Source organism: Camelus dromedarius, chromosome 2 (genome assembly GCF_036321535.1).
Source record: "Camelus dromedarius isolate mCamDro1 chromosome 2, mCamDro1.pat, whole genome shotgun sequence".
NCBI classification, from domain to species: domain Eukaryota; kingdom Metazoa; phylum Chordata; class Mammalia; order Artiodactyla; family Camelidae; genus Camelus; species Camelus dromedarius.
The window spans coordinates 21,310,169-21,330,760 of NC_087437.1; the positions used below are offsets into that span (position 1 = coordinate 21,310,169).

Genomic DNA, 20,592 nt, shown 5'->3' on the forward strand with positions numbered 1-20,592 from the left:
ATGAAATGTCATACCATCCTGTTGACACTGGTTCTAGAGTCAAAGGTCGAAGTTTAAATACAAGAAATAAATAGCTAACTTGATGCTCTTTTGGGGGGATGCACACAGCAGGCATTTTGTCAAATACGATACCATTTCTATTACATGAGTCACCAAGCATTTATTAGGAGAGGGCTCAGAATTACGTCAGAATAAAATAAAGATCTCAAAAATACAGTAAAAATCAAGTCATTTAATTTCTCCATCCCTCAGTTTCATCAGGACATCACTCAGACTAGACCTCTCTAAATCTTCTTTCAGTTCTAAAATTCTACATAGAAGAGTTTGTTAAAAAAAAAAAAAAAAGGTATAGCCTACATAAACAATTAGGAATATTTTAATACTATGTGACAATATTTCTAAATTAAAATGTCTCATGTAAAATAAAGTAAACTACTATTTGCAAACAGATTTTCCTGACTTACCTCCAGGTTTTGACATTCCTGAGCAGAATTAGTAGGCAGGCCAATCCACTTAATTTCTTTTTTTTCCTTTGAAATTATGTTCATCGCCATTAGCACATTTAAAGCATCATAAACTCTTCGCCTGATGTTCTTCTGGTCATAAGCCTGCTAAAAAATATTTTTATTGAGTGATACATTTTGAAGGTTAAGATACAGCCACAGGGTACTAAGATTTTTAATTAATATTATCATCAATATCTTCAAAGTGCTGAAAGAATTCTACACCCAGTGAAAGTATCCTTCAAAAGGTAAGATGAAATAAAGACACTTTCAAACAACCTAAAACAGAAAACAATCTTAAAGAGTATGTTACCAACAGATCTAAATTCAACAATACTAAAGGGCCTTCTGTAGGTAAAAGACAGATAATCCAAGATGGGAGCTTGGAGACATAGGGTGGCTTGAAGACCAACTCAAAAGGTAAATCGCAATTAATATTCACGGTATAAACCATGACATCTTGTGGAGTCTAGAATATATATATATAGAGAGAGAACTAAAATAATTTGGAAGTTTTGTAGTCTGTATTCTTGGTTATTTTTATAAATTTAAGTAACTTCATTATTTTATTTCTTGAGTTATCACCTATAGACCAGTACGTGTTGATTATGAATGGAAAAAGAAATTAACATGCCTGTATCTACACCCATCTCCCATCTTTCCCTCCACTGCAGGATTCAGATTATACACATCAGTGGCAGTTGTTAAAAGAATCTTATTACTATAGTTGTTATTATACTTGTTTTCACGACTTTAAATGAACATATTATGCCAAAACTATTACTTGGTTCATCTGCTTTGAATTCATACCCCTTCCAATAGTGATAGAAAAATAACAAAGCAGTGAATAAATGGCCCAGGTGGCCTTTGAGAAGATGCAAGAGAAGCAGCAAATGGAAAGGATCCTGAAGCAAGCATCCAAACCCACAAGCAGACAGCAGAGGACTCAGCAGACTCCTGGGCACACTCATGGATGACATTCCCAGAGTCAGCGGGACGCAGGACCCTCCTGCCCCAGGTCCGGAGTGGCACCGAGGGGAAGCAGAAGGTGCAGCTGGGGTTGCGTCTGGTGCCTTTGGTATTTTCTAGAAACATTCTTTTACACACACTCTTGCATCTTCTGCTGAGACAGTGCTCTGTAAAGCAGTGCACTCTCATTCTGGAACTTGATTAAATCAAGGCCGTTCTTTTACTCTATTTTGATTTCTCATTAGCATATAGGAGACAAACCATTTCAGTCTGGACTGCAAATTTTTGAAAGTTTACGCAGAGACTAAGGTTACTTCTGTGTGAGTGCCATGGAAAAGTGTTTCTAACCGTCAGTTCCATCTAACTCTTTGACAGCTGGCCAGCTAGCTTCACCTGGATGAAGCTGAGTCCAGAGGATAAGGAGCAGCTACCAGGGTGGCCTGCAGCATGTAGACCCCTGTAGGGCCCTGCATGGGCTGCCCTTCTAAGCTCCCTCTAGCTTGGGGCTTATGCTTTTCCATCCAGGACCTGGGAAACCATTCAAAGCTTCGTGGCCTTCAGCCTGCCTCCCCAGACACCTGGCCAGCGAGACAATGCAGCCTGGGAAACAGGACAACCCTAAGGCAAGGATGGAATACATGCCTTGTCCCTTTCTGAACCAGTGGCCAGAGTGTCTACTGAGTGTTGCCATGGCAGACACTGCTGACGGAGCATAGCCTTCTTTGTAACAGAACCCAGACAGTCTGTCTCCTTACCCTCAGTCCTAGGATCGAAGTAGCCCTTGTATTTATTCAGAGAAGGCACCTAACATGTTTGGCATTCCCAGCCTAAAGATGCCTTAGCGGTGCTGGGACCAAGGCGGCAGAGCCCCAGCACAGACAGACATGGGTGCAGTGGAAAGGGAGGACCCAGGTTCTGATACTGGAAAGGCAGGATCTTTGAGGGCCTACGTGTACCCACTGGATGAGGATCAAACTGCATACGCTGTTGCGAGAAATAGTCTGTGTTGACACAGACGCTGAAAGAATAACAAAGTCAGAATAGAAAAACCAAGGGTTGGGCTTGGGACTGTCATATGTTAACTGCAGAATAAAGGGGGAAGAATTTTTTTTAATTGCAAAGATGGTAAAAACAAAAGCAAAAAAACCCCCACCAATCTCATTCATGAACGCTAGTGTAAAAATCCTAATTTTCAGGAAACTATCCAGAATTTGATTAAATTCAACATCCATTTCTGATTTTTTTAATTAAGAAAAAATAAATAATTGTTTGTTATTGAAAAATCAAATTATGGTTACTAACATCTCAAAATAAAACCTTTATCATAATTAAGGTTGCAATACTGTAAGTGTCTCCATTAACGTCAAGAATTAAAGACTCAGTATGACTAGAGTTCCTCCTATTATTTCATATTGTTATAGAATACATATAGTATGATTACATTTACGTAAAATGCAAACTGATTTATAATGATAAAAGCCTAACAGCAGTTGCCTGGGGACAGGGGGAGAGGGAGGAATGGATTACAAAGGGCGGAAAGAACCTTTTGGGAGTGATGTAAAATGCTGTGTGTCCTGATTATGGGCTACACAGACGCAAACAACCGTCACAACCCACTGGATTTTATACTTGAAATGGATACATCTTATCATACGTAAACTATTCCACAATAAATAAGGAAAAAAATAATAAATTGTTCACTTAAGACATGTACATTTCCCTCCCTGTATGTAATTTTATCTCCATTAAAAAAAAAGAGAATGATTTCTATGTGCTAAAAAGAGCCCCTAAGATACATTAAGACAATAAAATTAAGAAAGCAGCAGGCACAGGGGGAGGGTGTAGCTCAAGCGGTAAAGTGCACATGCACGAGGTCATTCAATCCCTAGTACCTCCTCTAAAAATAAACAAATAAACCTAATTACCTCCCCCCGCCAAAAAGAAAAAAAAGCAGCAGGCAAAGCACAATCACGTTTGCGTTTGAAATAAATTTTATTATATATATGCATAAAGAATTTCTAGACTGATACTTAAGTATCCAGTAATAGTGAATAGTGCCTTTGGGGAGGTACATTAGGGTCTGTGGTAGAAGAGAGATATTTTGCATTATATACTCTTTGGTACAACTGAACTGTTATAAACACGTGCATGTAGTTTTTTTTTTCAATTAAAAACAAGATAAACTTTTCTTACTGACTTAGACACAGAACAAACACTAAAAGATTCAGAAATGTATCCCAAGCTATTCAAATATAAAAACTGTATTTTTAAAAGTATATTGCTTCAGTAACCCCCAAAAGGATGTTTTTAAAAGACTTGTCCATCTTTATATTTAAATAAATAATAAAAGAATCCTGTTTAAAACAGAACAACAAGATTCCCCAACAGACAGTATGAAACCCTCACATAAAGGAGGAACTGGGGATTTCCTGGCTTGTCTGAGTCCTCAGACTTACACACACAACCCAGAGATGTCCCGCTGCATGACGCATCACAGGCAATGTCAAGTGCATGATCTACCTACCGAATCGGCTGCCAAGTGGTTATTTGAATTGGTGAACTCTGACACCAGCTCATCAGCTACTTCATTATATGATGTTGTTCCTTTCCGCTGAACTTTCTCACACACCTTCATTGAAAAATGTCTCAAGCCTTTTCCATTTTTATCTCCTTTTTTGCTTCGTTTGCTAAAAGAAAACAAAATTATATTCTATTATACTTACTAGAGACTTCCTTTACAAAGCTGTAAAATAATGTGAGAAGACAGCAATTTGATTTTTTGCCCCATGTGGTAAATTCTAAATTGAATTAGAGATGAGTGTTTTAAACTTAATTTTTGCTTTAAAAGCCCAATAAAGTATGAAGCTAGAGTGCTTTTCTATGCCCATCACTCATTTATTCAACTACTATTTACTGACCAGTTACTATTACGTGCCAGGCACCGTTCTACACATCGGGAAGAGATCTGTGAAAACAACAGACAAAAGCCCGGCCCGTGCAGAGTCTGTATTCTCAATACTAATTTTCTGTAGTCTATGTATGCTACAGGTTTTTTTTTTCACCGAAAATTAAAAGTATACTATTCTCAGTTTCATTTATCTGCTCAATTTTCAATCAGAGATTATTGGTATTATAATGGATCTACATCTTCAATTATCTTAAGTTTGGTTAATGCCATGGCCTAAATTTGGGTAACTTAATCATTAAAATTTCAGAGATTCAGTTTAGTTCTACTAATATCTGTGTACCAATTACATGCGAGGAACTGTATTTGGGACTGGAAGGTCAAAAACGACAACTGAGGCAAAATCCTTTCCCTCAATGAGTCTTAGGGATGGAAGAGAGGCAAAACAGACATAATGGTCAGTAATTTCGATATAATAGGTGCCAAGTAGAGTTGTTCACAACGTTCTATGGGAACTGGGGAGAGGGAGACCTAGTCTAACGTAGAGGATGAAGACTTGCTGGAGTAAGAGTCAGTGAAAACAACCAACAAAATGAAAAGGCAATCTACAGAGTGGGAGAAAATACACATCTTTCATCTGACAAGGAGCTAATACCTAAAAATACCTAAAAACTCCTACAACTCCACAGCAAAACAAATAACCCAATTAAAAAATAGGCAAAGGACGGGAATAGATATTTCTCCAAAGAAAAGATATAAATGGCCGACAGGTGTATAGAAAGATGTTCAACATCACTAATCATAAGAGAAACACAAATCAAAACCACATAGAGGTACTATTTCACACCTGTTAGGATGAGTATTATTGAAAAAAAAAAAGTGTGAGGGTGTAAAGTAATTAGAATCCTTGTACATTGCTGGTGGGAATATAAATGGTGTGGCTGCTATGGAAAAGAGTATGGGGGTTCCTCAAAAAATTAAAAGTGGAACTACCATATAATCCAGCAATCCCATTTCTGTCTATATCCAAAAAAAACAGAAATCAGAATCTCAAAGTGATATCTGCACTCCCATGTTCACTACAGCTTTATTCACAATAGCCAAGATACAGAAAATCCAAATGACCATAGATAGATGAATGGATAAAGAAAATGTGGTATGTACTTACAATGGAATATTACTCAGCCTTAAAAAAGAGTGAAATCCTGCCATATGCAACAACATGGATGAACCTGGAGGACAATGTGCTAAGTAAAATAAACTAGTCACAGAAGGACCTGTAACACTGCGTGATTCCACTTACATGAGGTATCTGAAATAGTCAAGTTCACAGAAGCAGAGTAGAACCGTGCTTGCCAGAGGCTGGAGGGAATGGGGAAATGGAGAGTTTGCAAAGGAACCTAGACTTTATCATATTCCATCAGTATAATTATATTCATTTATAATTTGTTCACATGTTCTACTCTGTCATGTCCATTAAGAAATAGACACTAAATGTACTTTTCAGAAGAATGAGGTAAAGACAGATATCTACCTTCTTTCCCCCACATTCCCACAGAATCATCTGTGTACTCATTGAGGTCACAGATTACTATTGACATTCTGTGATACCACTAAATGGTATTAAGTGGGAAATTGTTAGGTAGAGATTCTGGCTGCAAAGTAGTTTACAGAGGGCAAAAGCGGAAACAGGAAGACCAGCTGAGAGGCTTCTGTAACAGTCCAGGCAAGAAATGCTACTCCTGGAATTGGGGCAACAGGTAGGATTGAGTAAGAAGAGACAGGTTTGCAAAAACATTAAAGACAAAGATCAGTAAAACCAAGTGATTGACTGATGTCGTTGTTAAGGAAGAGGGAAACAGGACAATGACCCTTAAAAGGAGGGGTCATTTACTGAGATCAAGGAGACAGGAACAAATTCATGAGTTCCATTTTATTTTATTTTGTTTATTTATTAATAACTGTTTCCACTCTCATCATTCCCTATTTCATCATGTTATTTTCTTTTCTCTATTGCAGGCATTATTATATGATATGACATTTTCTTTTCTTTCTTTCTTTTTAATGGAGGTGCTGGGGATTGAACCCAGGACCTTGTGCATAATAAGCACACGCTCTACCACTGAGCTATACCTACCCACCATGAATTCCATTTTAAACCTTCTCATTTGTACTGTCCAATATTTTAGGCATAATCCACATGTAGCTACTGAGCATCTGAAATGTGACAAGTCTGAACTGTGATATGCTGAAGTGTGAAATACATACAGAATTTCAAAGACTTCTGTGAGAAATGAATGTAAAATAGTTCATGTATAATTTTTATATTAATTACATGTTGAAACATAATATTTAAGACATACAGAATTATGTAAAAAATATTAAAATCAATTTCATGTGTTTCACTTTACTTTTTAAATTGGCTGCTAGAAAATTAAAATGTGGCTTTATTACATTCTATGGGGCAGCAATGATGTTGAGTTTGACATGTCTATAGAATATCCAAGTAGGTATATTCAACAGACAGCTGAATATGTAAGTCTATGGCTTGCGGGAGAGCTAACAAACTCACCACCTGTGTACCTAAACTGACTTCCTTCCTATCAGCCTCAGAGGATTAGGTAACCCTCTTCCTTTTCAAATCTAACTTCCTTTTTCAAGATAACAGTTCTATTGAAATACAATTTACATACCATAAACTTCTTTTTAAAGTATACAATTCAGTGGTTTTTAAGAATTATGCAACCGTCACCACAATCTAATTTCTTCACCCTAAAAAAAAACCTCTGTACCCATGAGCAATCACTCGTCATCCCCCTACCCCCAGCCCTTGGCAAGCCACTATTCTATTTTCTGTTTCTTTGGATTTGCCTAGTCTTCAATGTCAACTCTTCAACTTGAATTTTTCACTCCAGTGTTTAATTCTGTATTGTTTGCTTTCCACGAGCTGGCCCACTCGTTTGTTTGTTTGTTTGTTTGTATGTTTAAAGTACAACCTATCATGGAACCTGAGTCTGATCGGGACTCCAGATCCACCTACCAATTTAAAAGGAATACCGAGGACAGAAAAAACTATACTACAGGGACGCAACAAGCAAAATCTTTAGGATTTCTCTTCAGGACCTAATGTGGTTTCTTCAACAAATCATTTATATGGGAAAAGAGGAGGGAAAGAGTGAGAGAGATGCAGAGGGGAAATCTACAGATTATAAAAGACCTACCAATTTATTTAAATTCTGATTCATACAGACTGTAAACACACACACACACCAGTTATGGGGAAGTCTGGGAAGACAGCAACAGCAGCAGCGCTCTCAAACCCTCTAAATCCCTACATGAAAACAGACGGAGCAACTAGACAGCAAAACCTGAACCCCTGACAACATTTACAACAAACCTAGATGACAAGGGATCTTCAACAAACCTCAGAATACAAACTACCAACAGTCAAAAGGCCTACACAGTAATGTCTGTGTGGGCAGAAAAAGAAATACCCAATGGGGCTGCATCTAATGGAACTCAGAACAGGATAATCCCAAAACAGCCAACAAGAATTTGCTAAAAAGAGAATATGAAAACAAACATATATGTGTATATGCATGACTGAGACATGCAGTATACCAGAAATTGACACACGGTAAGTGACTATACTGCAATTAAAAAAAAAAAAAAGAATTTGCTAAAAAGCACAACAGGCCAATCTGAGAGCAGTTTTTTGTTTTTTGTTTGTTTGTTTTTTGAAAATGAGAAGGCGTTCTGCCCTCTTCAATACCAGCTGAGTGCAAGAGGCCACAACAAAGACCGAAGCGACTGCAACAATCTAGTCTGAATGACTCCCACAACTGATATTCAAGAGAAAATGAAAAATGTTGGAGGTAGGCAGAGTATACAGACAACAAGGGTATCTGAAGAAGAAAATCAAGGCAAGGGAACAGAATAAATACTAAATGCTGTGAGTCAAGAAAACATTCATGAAAGAAAAGAAAAAAAGAGATCAACCCAGAACAACAAATACCATAACATTCTAGTAAAATTGCTAGGTTTCAAAGAAAAGGAATTCTTTAGGCACCTAGGAAAAAAGAGTATCAGATTTTTCAACAGCAAGGTGTTACATTAGAAGAAAATCAATATATTTAAGAAATGGAAGGAAAGTGTGAGCCAAGGATTTTTGTATCCAGCAAAACCGACCTAGGCAATCAGAATGACTAGAGGGACACTGACATGAAGGCCTGATGAGTATTTAATGTATAGTTACCTGCAGGGGTCAGACTAAAGGGCTAAGAGGCAGAGGGTATAACATATTAATAGGTATATGCTCCCACACTGTGGGACTATTAATGTATGACTGTTAGAAAAATGGGGCGAGAATGGAGAGAGCGTATGAAAAACAAATTTTTAATGTTTTCAATAATCGTACTAATGGTAATATTAGGATTACTTTTGGAGACTGCTAAGCACATAATATGGGACAAAGTCAATGAGTAATTACCATATTCACTACTTCTATCATCCTTTTCATCCTCCATGTCCTTAAAAAATCAGGATTCTCCATATGGAAAAAAGAAAATTGGATGTAATGGAGAAGAGGTTTAGTAAGATTTGAACTGGAAGTCTCAATAGGAACCCACGAAGTACTGTATCTTTGATTCTGTGTATCTTAAGTTCTGTCCACTTAAAAGGACTAGAAAACATGAGCAACCTAGTAGTAATGAGCATCCCCAGCCCCTAATTTGAGCTTGACATATAATTCTCCCTAAAGGAAACCAGGTCTTCGAAGAGAAATGGCTGATTCCACATACAGGGCAGGAGATGTACAAGATGAACTTGAAACATCTTGTCATACCAGATGACAGCGAAGCTATCAAAGACAACTAGGGTCATGCCAAAAGGACTCAATGGGCCAGCTAGAAGAGGCTCCCACAGGCCAAAGATGGGACAATTTATGTTTCAATAGTGGTAATAACTACAATTCATGAAACCCATCAAATTATGTTAAATTCATGAGCTTATAATGCTATTTTTAAAAGGGAGGACTTTTTCACCTTTGTAGGAAGACAGGCACAAACTCATCGTCTTGAAAACTGGTAAAGGGAAGAGATCAAGTTTTATTCTGCTTTCCTATATAAACTATCCCTCCAGGTAAACTCATAGCAGAAGTGGGAAGGGTCTTTATATAAAAGAAGTGCCAGTAGTAAAGGAAGCGGAAGTGACAGAATTAGAATAACACTAAGAGCCACCCACAACGAATTCACAGATACAAGCATTAAACATCAGTGGTGGTCGCATCATAAAATGAAAGACAAATAAAACTTTTGTGCCTTTTAATGAAAGAATACACCACTATCTACATACTTGCCAAAGGATCAAACATCAGTCTGATAAAGCCTTTGAATCTCACTGCCAAACTGCAGGAAATACAGAAAATAGAGGAATATATTGAGATGCACCTGAGCAGGCAACCAGCAAAATCTATCTAGACTGTGGGAAATTCAACAGGTCAAATAGCCTAGTTCCTTCAATGATTAAAGTATAGGAAGATAATGAAACAGAGGAAAATCCTATACATAGAAGATGTATCAACTTTTGTTTTAAATGAACAAGGCTAAAATGTAGTGCCTAAGGATGCACGTTTAGGGGATAAAACTATTTAAATATGCCAAGAAGTGATAATATAAAAATCAGGATAATAGTTATTTACAGGGGAAAGGGTGGTAGTGACTGGGATGGGTACATGGGGGTGCTTCTGGGGTCCTACTTCTTCATCTGGTGATGTTTACAAGAGTGCTTGCCTTAAAGTAACTCATTAGCTATCCATTTGCTTTTTGGTGATTTTCTGTACTGGTATTTTATTTCACACACACACAAAAAGCAAACAAAATGACATTTGAAACAACTCAAAATTTGAATACTTACTAGATATTTGATATTAAGGATTTACTGTTAATTTTCTTAGGTTTAATAATGATATTGTTGATATGTTTTAACAGGAATCTTTAAGAATTTTTGCTTGCTTTTGGGGGGAGGTAATTAGGGTTATTTATTTATTTAGTAATTTAATGGAGGTACTGGGGACTGAACCCAGGACCTCGTGCATGCTAAGCACGTACTCTACCACTGAGCTATACCCTCCCTCCTGGCAAAAAGGAAGATTTTTAGATATAAATACTGAGGTATTTATGATGAAAATGATAGGATGTCTGGGATTTGCTTTAAAATAATATAAAAGGGGTATACACAAAACAAGACACCATGAATTGATGATTGCTGAAGTTCAGAACTAGGCACACAGGAGGCTCACAACATGAATCATCTATTTTTATATTTAAAATTCTCTAAAATAGTTTTTTTTTTTTTAACAGAAAAAGAATGGTTCTAGCATACCCTTGGTTATTTACACAGGCTTATTAGTTCATAGGCTCAGTTTCCAACACTCAGCTCAGCCTTCTCAGGAAGGGGTCCTCATACATCAGTCTGATATAAACACAAGGGAGAACTCCACATGTACAACATGTAACTCCTGATCCTACCACAGGTCTCATCTGAATGAGTGACAGCACCAGCCACCCAATCACCAAACCGGAAACAACACAGTCATCCATGCTCTTCAAACGCCCTTTCTATCTAACCAATCTGCTGCTATCGTATGTAATCTAATTCTAGTCTTGTCCAAAACAGCTCTTGAATCCAGTCTCTTCTCTCTGTTCCCACTGCCCTAGTTCAGGCCCCCATAATCTCTCTCTAAAATAATTAGAGCTGTGTAACTGTTTTCCTTTGTGCTGCCTAGAGGCATTCCAACCCTTCCTCCATGTGGCCATTAGGGGGATCTTCCTACATAAACTTGATAAACCCAGTGCTGGTGTGGTCAATACTATACACTTACTGAATGGTAAGGATGTGCCAGTCATTGTTCTAAGTAATTGCATTTTAGACAAGAATCCATTAATGCCCATTTGCTACGTACATTTCCCTGCAAAGCCCACTCTATGCTGACTTGCCCTTAGATTTTAGTGTATTTAGATACAAATGGCTAATCACAGATAAATTTATATAATTAGTACAAGTTAGGTGACAAAAGTAATTAAGAACTGCTAAAAATCAGAGCACAGGAGTTATTCTGAAAGAAGTATGTTGTGTATGGGATTTTATAGTTATGCTAACAATTGGACAATGGCTTAAAGTAAATAAAATTCTCAGCTAGTGTTTACATTACTTATTAAAAGCCAAGGACGAAGGAGGGTTGTTGTTTTTCGTAATACTAGGTCTTTTTTTGAAAGTAGTAAGATAATCATAGGGTTAGTTTTTTGGGGTGTTTACTTGACTCTACAGTCATACATGGCTAATATATAAAGAAACTAAACACAGTCCTTAAACAGGAACAACTAGACTTTTAACAACTACTAAATGCATATAAACATATTCTTAAAACATAGATACAAGACTACAGTAAGCGTTTTATAAGATTAGGTTCAGTATACGAAATGAGAGACTTGAAGAAAATTACTATGGTCAAATATCAACACTGGTAAATCATTTATCAGCTATATATTTTGAGCAGTTTACTTCATTTAACTTCGACCCACAATCCTCCTTGATCTGAAAAAGAGATACAAATACCTGTCTTGTTGTGAGGATTAAATTATACACCATGCATAAAACTATGGTAGACTATGGATGATCTTTCTCTTCATAAGCTGCTACATTTTCACAAGCAATACAAAACCAAAGGATACTACTCAACATCGCTGAATCAAGAAATTAAGTTTGATCTTTGGACGGTTTGTAGAGCATTATGCCAAAACCCAATCAATGTCTACGTTAAAATTCAACAGAATTTAGGATAGCTAATACCTGCAGTAGACAGACAGGAGATTTGATTCTGCAACCAATTCTATAAACCACTTCTTTGAAAGTTAAGTGAATAATGCCTCTAGGAAAAGAACATTAAAAGGTAAAAAGCTATATAAAGAACTCAACAACAACAATAAAAAACCAAACGACTCAATTTAAAAATAGACAAAGCACTTGAACAGACATTTCTTTCAAGAAGATAAACAAATGACCAATAAGTACATGAAGAGACGCTCAACATCACTAGTCATTAGGGAAATGCAAGTCAAAACCACAATGAGATACCATTCACACCCATTAGGATGGCTATTACTGAAAAAAAAAAATGTTGGGAGGATATAGAAAAATTGGAGCCCTTGTGCACTGCTGGTGAGAATGTAAAATGGTGCAGCCACTATAGAAAATACTATGGCAGTTCCTCAAAAAATTAAGCATATTAATTACCATATGATTTAGCAATTCCACTTTGGGGTATATATCCATAGAAATTTAGAGTAGGGATTCAGACAGAGTATTTGTATACCTATATTCATTTCAGCAATATTCACAATAGCCTAAAGGTGAAACAATGCAAATATCCATCAACAGATGAATGAATAATCAGAATGTGGTATATGCACAGAACAGAATATTATTCAGCTTTGAAAAATAATGGAATTCTGATAGATGCTACAGCATGAATGAACCTTGAAGACATGATAAGTGAAATAAGGCAGATACAAAAGGGTAAATATTGTATGATTCCTCTTATATGAGGTACCTAGAACAGTCAAACTTATAGGGACAGAAAGTAAAACTATGGTTACTAGAGACTGGAAAGAGTTTTAGTGTGGAATGGTGACAAGTTCTAGAGATGGATAGTGGACAATAATTTGTTTTCTCAGTGGGTTATTTTCTGTTCTGTGTGAGGTTTTTGTTTGTTTGTTTTTTGTTTGTTTTTTTTTTGGTTTTGAACTTATTTATGCTTTGTCATCTTTTATGCTTAACTGTTGATGGCTTCATGGGCCAGTATATCTCTGTAAAACAAGATGTTGTGGTTTTAGCATTTCATCATTAATCATTGCTAAAAAAAACCAAATTCAATATACAAGGGATCATGCTTCTGAGCAAAACAAATACAAACTTAATTGTTCTTCATTCTTTAAATTTCTTCTATTGTCACACTTGACTTACTATTACTGTCACCACATTCAGAAAAGATGTGCCTTTTCTTGACAAAAATAGTTCATGAATGTTTGTTTCCCCAACACAAAATGAGGGTTAAAAAAAATAACATAAAGTTTACTTTTCTAATTTAGCTAATAATTTAAAATACTAAACTTAAAACCAGGCTTATTTAAAATTTTTAAATGGTTGAAAAATGTTATAAAAATAAATGCCTACATTTTCACAGATCTTCTATATGCTTTTGGGTTACATTTGATATATCAACGTTAAAATGTCACATGTTACTAAAATTAACTCAAAATGGGTCAAAAATCTAAACATAAGAGCAAAAACCATAAAACCCTTAGAAGAAAATATAGGTATAAGTCTTTGCGATCTTCTATTTGGCAATTTTTTTTTTAAGTATGATAAATGACAGCAAAAACATAAGTAACACAAGAAGAAAACCAGATAAGCGTAATCAAAATTTAAAACTTCTGTGCTTCAAGTAGCTGAAAGAACAATCCATAGAATAGGAGAAATTTTTTGCAAATTATGTATCAGATGAGGGTCTGGTAACTATAATTCATAAAGAACTCCCACAGGTCAATAGCAAGACAAATAAAATAAAAAACAAAACTCAAAGAATCTGGATAGAGTTCTTCTCAGAAGACATAATAGCCTTCCTTTTGGCTGGAACTGCCATCTTCCAGTAATTCGCCAAAATGACCAACACAAAAGGAAAGAGGAGAGACACCTGCTATATATTTCTCTAGGCCTTTCAGAAAACAAATCCTTTGGCCACAAACACGCAAATCTACAAGGTGTCAGTGCAGACATCAAGGGAATGGGCCCTGTCTAAAAAGGAAGGCCCCACAAATGCTATCATGGCAAAACTGGAAGAGTCTATAATGTTACCAAGCCCACTGCTGGCACTGTTGTAAACAACCACGTTAAGCACAAGAGAATCCCTGCCAAGAGAATTAATGTACATACAGAGCATATTAAGCACTCTTAAGAGCTGAGATAGCTTTCTGAAACATAAGAAGGAAAATGATCAGAAAAAGAAAAAAGCCAAAGAGAAAGGCACTGGGTTTCAACTGAAGTACTAGCCTTCTCCACCCAGAGATGTACACTTTGTAAGAACCAACAGAAAGGAGCCTGAACAGCTGGAACCCGGTCCCTATGAATTCATGGCATGATAAGTGTGAAAAAACTAAGACCTCTGAACTGAAAATTGTTTCTCTTAATTGAGTAGAAGTGTGGTGTCCCCTCCCCCAGAGAAAGATTTAAAGCAAATTTTAATTGTGTCCTAATTCAGTGGGTGATGTTGTTACTATTCAAATTTAGGTTTTGGTTTTTTTTTTTCTGGAAGATATAAGGTGGCTTATTGTACAATATACTCCACTGGTTAGAAACTGCCAAGAATTATTTATAAAATATTTGTACTAGTTTTAAAAAAAGAAGATATTAAAAAAAGAAGATATACAAATGGCCAATAAGCACATGAAAAGATGTTCAACACCATTAACCATCAGGGAAATGCAAATCAAAACCACAATGAGATACCATTTCACATTCACAAGGATGGCTATAATAAAAAAAGATGGATAATCAGTGTTGGCAGGGATGTGGAGAAACTGGAAACTTTTGCTGGTGGGGATATAAAATGGTACAGCTACTGTAGGTATATATCCAAGAGACAGAAGAACTTATGTCCATACAAAAACTTGTTGACAAATGTTCAAAGCAGCATCATTTATAATAGCCAAAAAGGAGAAACCCAAATGTCCATGATTAATGAATATAGACAGAATCTGGTACAGCCACACAATGGAATATATGAATACTAACATATGCCACAACATGTAACTTCTCTGTGTGTGGAGATGGGATGGTAGGTACAGAGGATCTGGAGGATTAAGAAGGTTCTGCTGGCCCAAGGGCTCCTTGGATGTCTTCATTTCATTGCCCTCAGTACTTCCCCCACCGAATCATTCTTGCTTTTTATACCTGTCAGCTCTAAGCGTGGGGACTCCCCATGTCAGTGCAGGTGAGAACGGCTTCTGGCTCCAACTCTGACTTCTCCCATAGATACTTTGGGACGTGGATGTCTCTACTTTTCCTTGCCATCACTAATCACATCACCTTTCATCTTCCAACTTTTGGAAAATCTATATCTCTACCATGTTTTATGGCAATTTAAGAGATTTCTTTTATTATTTTTTCACACAAAAATTTCAATATGATCCTAGGGGTTGGGGATTAAACATGGGTGTTTATACTACTATATGTAAAAGAGATAAACAATGAAGACCTATTGTATAGCACAGGGAACTATATTCAATATCTTATAATACCTATAATGGAAAAGAATCTGAAAAAGAATATAAATGCTATATATATGTATAACTGAATCACTTTGCTGTACATCTAAATCTTACACAGCATTGTATATCAACTATACCGCGATAAAAGAAATTAGTGTTCAGTCCATCATCTCAAACTGGAAGCTCTCTATCTAAATCTTAAATAGAGTTTACACATTTTCTCAAAACCTGAGCTCTTTGAAACACCAAGACCCTCTTTCCAAATAACACCAACATTTGGCCACAGGGATGTAAACATTATCATCTCTGTTAGTCCCTAAGTCAAAAAAAGGGAACTAGTAGGAAGCATTCTTTAACAAATAAAACCAAGTTGAGAACTTTTTAAGTTTTTAAGAAAATAAAACTATAAATACAGCATAGTTTGAAAAGCATGTTACATTTTGTTTCATTTGAAGTATTCATAATTTCATTTGAAATGTTTAAAGGCACTGTTCCCAAAGAATAAAAAAGTATTTATCTTTCCAGGCACTTAACTAGAATCCACAACCACTGTCTTTTTATATTTTCCCATAATAATTTATTTACAAAAGTAATATAAAACTAAAATTTGTAGTATAACAGTATACCCCAGGTTTAAGTTATAATAAATATATTCCACTTAAATAAGAAATTATATATAACATACAATAAAAACTTCATTTCCCATTAAAATAAGTCAACCAGAATATTTAAATCAATGAAATAATTCAGTAATTTAGTAAAATAATTTAGGGAAAAACCCAAATCAAACCCCACTTTCCTGTAAATATGCATCCACTGTGTGTGTGTGCTGGGTGGGGGACATGGAGTGGGAAATAAATGCTGATCACTTACAGGTCTTCACTATCTCCCCTCCTTGGGTCATGTCATCCAGGCCTGTGACCATTTACATGCTGATGATACTACTTACACACTAATGACTTCATCACTTAGATACCTCATAAACCCTTCAAACTTCGTATGTCCAAAACAAAACCTGATTCCTCTCCAAACCTACTCCTAACTGCAGTAAACATAATGGCATCAACATTCACCCAGCTCTTACTGCAAAAAACCCAAAACCCATCCTTTATTTCTCTCTTTCCTTCATTCAATCTACCAATAAATTCTGTTGGTTCTACCTGCAAAATTTACCCATTTTTTCCCTATCTCCACTGCCAGGCCACTGCCCCCTCCAACAGCCTTCTAACTTATTTCCCTGTTTCTGCCCTTGTCTCCTTAGGATCTGTTTTCCCCTCAGCAGTCATGTCATTTCCCTGCTTAAGACCCTGTTTAGAATAAAAACCAAATTCTCTAGCATGACCGACAAGGCCTACACTCTGACCCTGCCTCCCTCTCCATCCTCATCTCTGATCACTCGGACTTTCTCACCATCTCCAAGCCCCTGTGTTTCCCCAGGTATAATCTGCTTCCTCACTTAGGGGTTCTACATTTGCCATTCCCTGTGCGTAGAAGCCCTGCCTCCTCATCTCACCCCAGCTATTTCCATACCTCACTTCTCTGCATTCAAATGTTGCCTCCTTACAGAGGCCTTTCTAAGGTAGCCACCATCCTTCCAATACTTTACAAATCATCCTTCTTAGTTTCCTGCATACCACCCATCACAATCTAAAATTATCTTATTTATTTATTGCTCTCTCACCCCAAATATATAAGCTCTTTAATAGGAGAGACGTATCTATTTTATTATTCCCACCAATGCCTAGAACATACCAATGCTTAGCAGATATTTAAAATACTTGTTGGATAAACAAACAAATTCATAAATCTCACTGAAGAAGTACAGATATTAATTACACTAACTTTTATTATAGTTTAAATTATATTAGTTTTTTAGAAGATTATTAGTTTATTGTAAATAAAAGGGTTTTAATTATACTCCAACAGAATAAGAAAGATCTTAAGCTTACATGAGTACAAAGGAAGAGTGACACACCACTGTGGTAAATTCTACTGATTTCAGGCAGGAATAAAGTAAAACACACATAGGGTACCGCCGCTGCCCACGATATACCCAGGACCTTCCTCCCCCAACAAAGGTCCCAAATAGGTCTCCCCCTTCCCTATTTGGAAGAGATACATTTAGAAGACACCACCAGTTTCTGTCCAAAGGAAGAAAGAGAAAGTGAACAGACATCTTTCAGGATCAAAACCCCAGAAAAGACCAGAAAGGGGGGTTTCACAGCTCCATCCACAAGCTCTTTGCAAATAAGTCCAATGAATCAGAACATAAGGAAAAAACAATGAAACTTCTTCAGAAACTGACTTGCTCTTGCAAATGGACCTGACAAAGAGACAGCTGTGTGAAACAAAGTTGTACACCCAAGTGGTTAAGATGAGGATAAAAAGCTTATATACATCTATGTATGTGGGAGTCTGCGTGTGTGAGAGACACATATATCCTTGAGAAACACTAATACAAATACTTACATACGATACCAAATCAACATATAAGACAATGAAGAGAGGAAGATTATTTTGTTGTTGAGAGCTGGCTTTTTGAAGTTCAGCTTGTGGGAGAAAGAAACTGAAGACCACAGCGTTACATAAAAACCCATACCTTTGGAGGAAAATAACATTTGGAAGAATAGGAACAAAAAAGAAAACCAGACGTCTGAGATTTGGTTATGGAGGGGGATGGGACTCATTACAGGAAAGTTATATTAAAGAATAAAAAGAGAACAAAAAGCACAGGAAAAAGGGGCACTGAACCAAATGCAGAAAGGGAAAGTTAAATCAACGTCTGTACCAACAGACTTAATCTGGTAGTTTTATACATGATCTTTAGAGTTTTCTCTCAAGGAGAATAAAAAATCTTGTTTTTTAATAATATTCGCAATACATAGGTGCCACCAATCATAACTAATGAACAGTTCTCTTTTAAGGCCTTAAACATTGCTAAATACATGTTTATAATTTGTACTGCTGCCCTTTCCAAGGATTAACACGAAGACCAGGAAAGACCATCTAGTCATATACTTGTACAACCTACAGCAGTTCCTCAGACATGATTCTGTCTGTTCAAAACAGTTAAGATCCAAGAAGTAAGCAACAAAGGCCACCAAGGAACTAAAGCAGAGCTAGTCTCAATGTAAGAAAACACACGATCTTTTATAGAGCCCCAAGGTCCTCACTCAGAGCCTATTCACTTTTATTTTAGACAGAATTCTAACACATCTGGCCATCCAGTTTCTCAGTACATAGCAAATGAGACAGAGCAACTGGAGGAGAGAGAAAACTATTATATTGAAAGCAGGTGACCTAACAGGAGAACCATCATGGAAAAAAGCAATTACAAAATCTCAGAATCAAAATTAAATTTTAAAAAGCACTGCTGGCAAGATTTTATCTAAAATAGCAACAATCTTACAAAATTCAACTGCCTTTTAGACAACTGTGTGTCTTAACGTCGTGTGGTATTAGTATGATACTCAATACAGTGGTCTGCGTGGAATATTGAACTGAGGTTCAAATAACGACCCTAAAGTGATAGTTTTTAATCCTGGAGTTTCTGACTTCACAGGCATTTACAATTTATTCACCAGACCACCTGTGATTCTAATGCATAAGAGCTGAGAACTACTGTTGTAACAGTCTCAGGAAAGGCTATGTTATACTTGATGCATTAGTTAAGAAAGAAGTGAGTGTGATGTATGACATGATAAATGCAATTAACACTGCTGTATATTATTTACAAAAGTTGTTGAGACTAAATCCTAAGAGCTTTCATCATAAGAAACAATTTTTTTTACTGCATTTTTTTACAAAAATATTTACAAAATATTTTTTACTGCTTTAACTTTATACCTATTTGAGACGGTAGGGGTTCACTAAAATTACTGTGATAGGCTGTATCATGATGTATGTAAACCATGATATATGTGAATGAGGAGGGTTTGATTATTTCATGATGCATGTAAGTCAAACCATTCTGCTGTGCACCTTAAACTTCCACTGTGCTGTATGTCAATTATATCTCAATAAAACTGAAAGAAAAAAAGTGAGAATTTACTATGATCTTTATATATGTTCAATAAAACTTGTTTTTAAAAAGCTTGGGAATCTTAGGGTAATGTGGAGTATTCACTTTGACAGAATACTTCAACTCCCAAAAGGAGGAAGGGGGCTAAATGCCATACTGCCAATGGCCAAGCTACTCACAGAATAGTATCTTTTGAAATCATACAAATACAGTAAGTTTACGTAATGATGAGCGATGTAGAATACTCAGTGTAGAATGAAATGATGGTAGAAACTCAATGAAGTTAAAAGTTATATGAAGAAAAATATCTCACTACTTAAGAGTCTGGGCACCAAACCCCTTTCTATGCAGCAGCATGTCCCAAACAAAATACTTAAACTTTTACTCACCTTTCTGAAAAATCAGAGTCTATAAATTCTCTAGCCCGTTTTCTGTCACTGAAAAGAAAAAAAGATAACCGTCAAAAGAGCACAAGCATTATTATTTCATGAATAATTTCTTGTAACTTGTCTAATCCTCCACTGAATATATCTAAACACAAAACCAACAAATATAAAAGACAGATACTTAAAATAAAAAGTTGAATTTTATCACTCACTGGACGAAGAAATCCCAACATAATACTCATAGTCTGAAATGAGCTCAATGAATCTTTAGAAACGAAACTATTGTAGATTTATAGAGGAGGAGGCACAGAAAAGTTTTATTCAGTCTAGACTAAATGGCCATGAAAACACTAGATAATCATACTACCCCCAATATAAAGCACAGCTGGTGATGAAAATACCCAAGCCCTGGTTATCTCCAAAGGGGGCCAGCACTGCTGGCACAGGCTTGGCTTTCACGTAACTCTCTCTCAAGACCAAGCAA

General features: G+C 36.3%; 1 protein-coding gene, 1 non-coding gene and 1 pseudogene across 16 annotated transcripts in view; 1 reads left to right on the plus strand and 2 right to left on the minus strand.

Annotated features, from left to right (window-relative positions):
• Nucleotides 1–20,592, minus strand: part of TFDP2 (transcription factor Dp-2) — a 156,239-nt gene that overhangs the window by 19,961 nt on the left and 115,686 nt on the right. For 11 of the 15 annotated variants that reach the window (XM_064491736.1, XM_031446362.2, XM_031446264.2 and 8 more), the window contains 3 exons: nucleotides 20,112–20,159; nucleotides 3,997–4,159; nucleotides 465–611 (listed from right to left, as the gene is read on the minus strand). In XM_064491736.1, coding sequence (XP_064347806.1) covers nucleotides 465–611; nucleotides 3,997–4,159; nucleotides 20,112–20,159 — 358 coding nt within the window. The remainder of the gene's footprint in view (nucleotides 1–464; nucleotides 612–3,996; nucleotides 4,160–20,111; nucleotides 20,160–20,592) is intronic. The other 4 variants (XM_031446411.2, XM_064491719.1, XM_010976807.3 and 1 more) reach the window with 1 other exon arrangement.
• Nucleotides 6,443–6,515, minus strand: TRNAN-AUU (transfer RNA asparagine (anticodon AUU)). The gene has a single exon. It is a non-coding gene; the product is annotated as a tRNA-Asn (tRNA).
• Nucleotides 14,079–14,573, plus strand: LOC116151047 (large ribosomal subunit protein eL21-like; annotated as a pseudogene).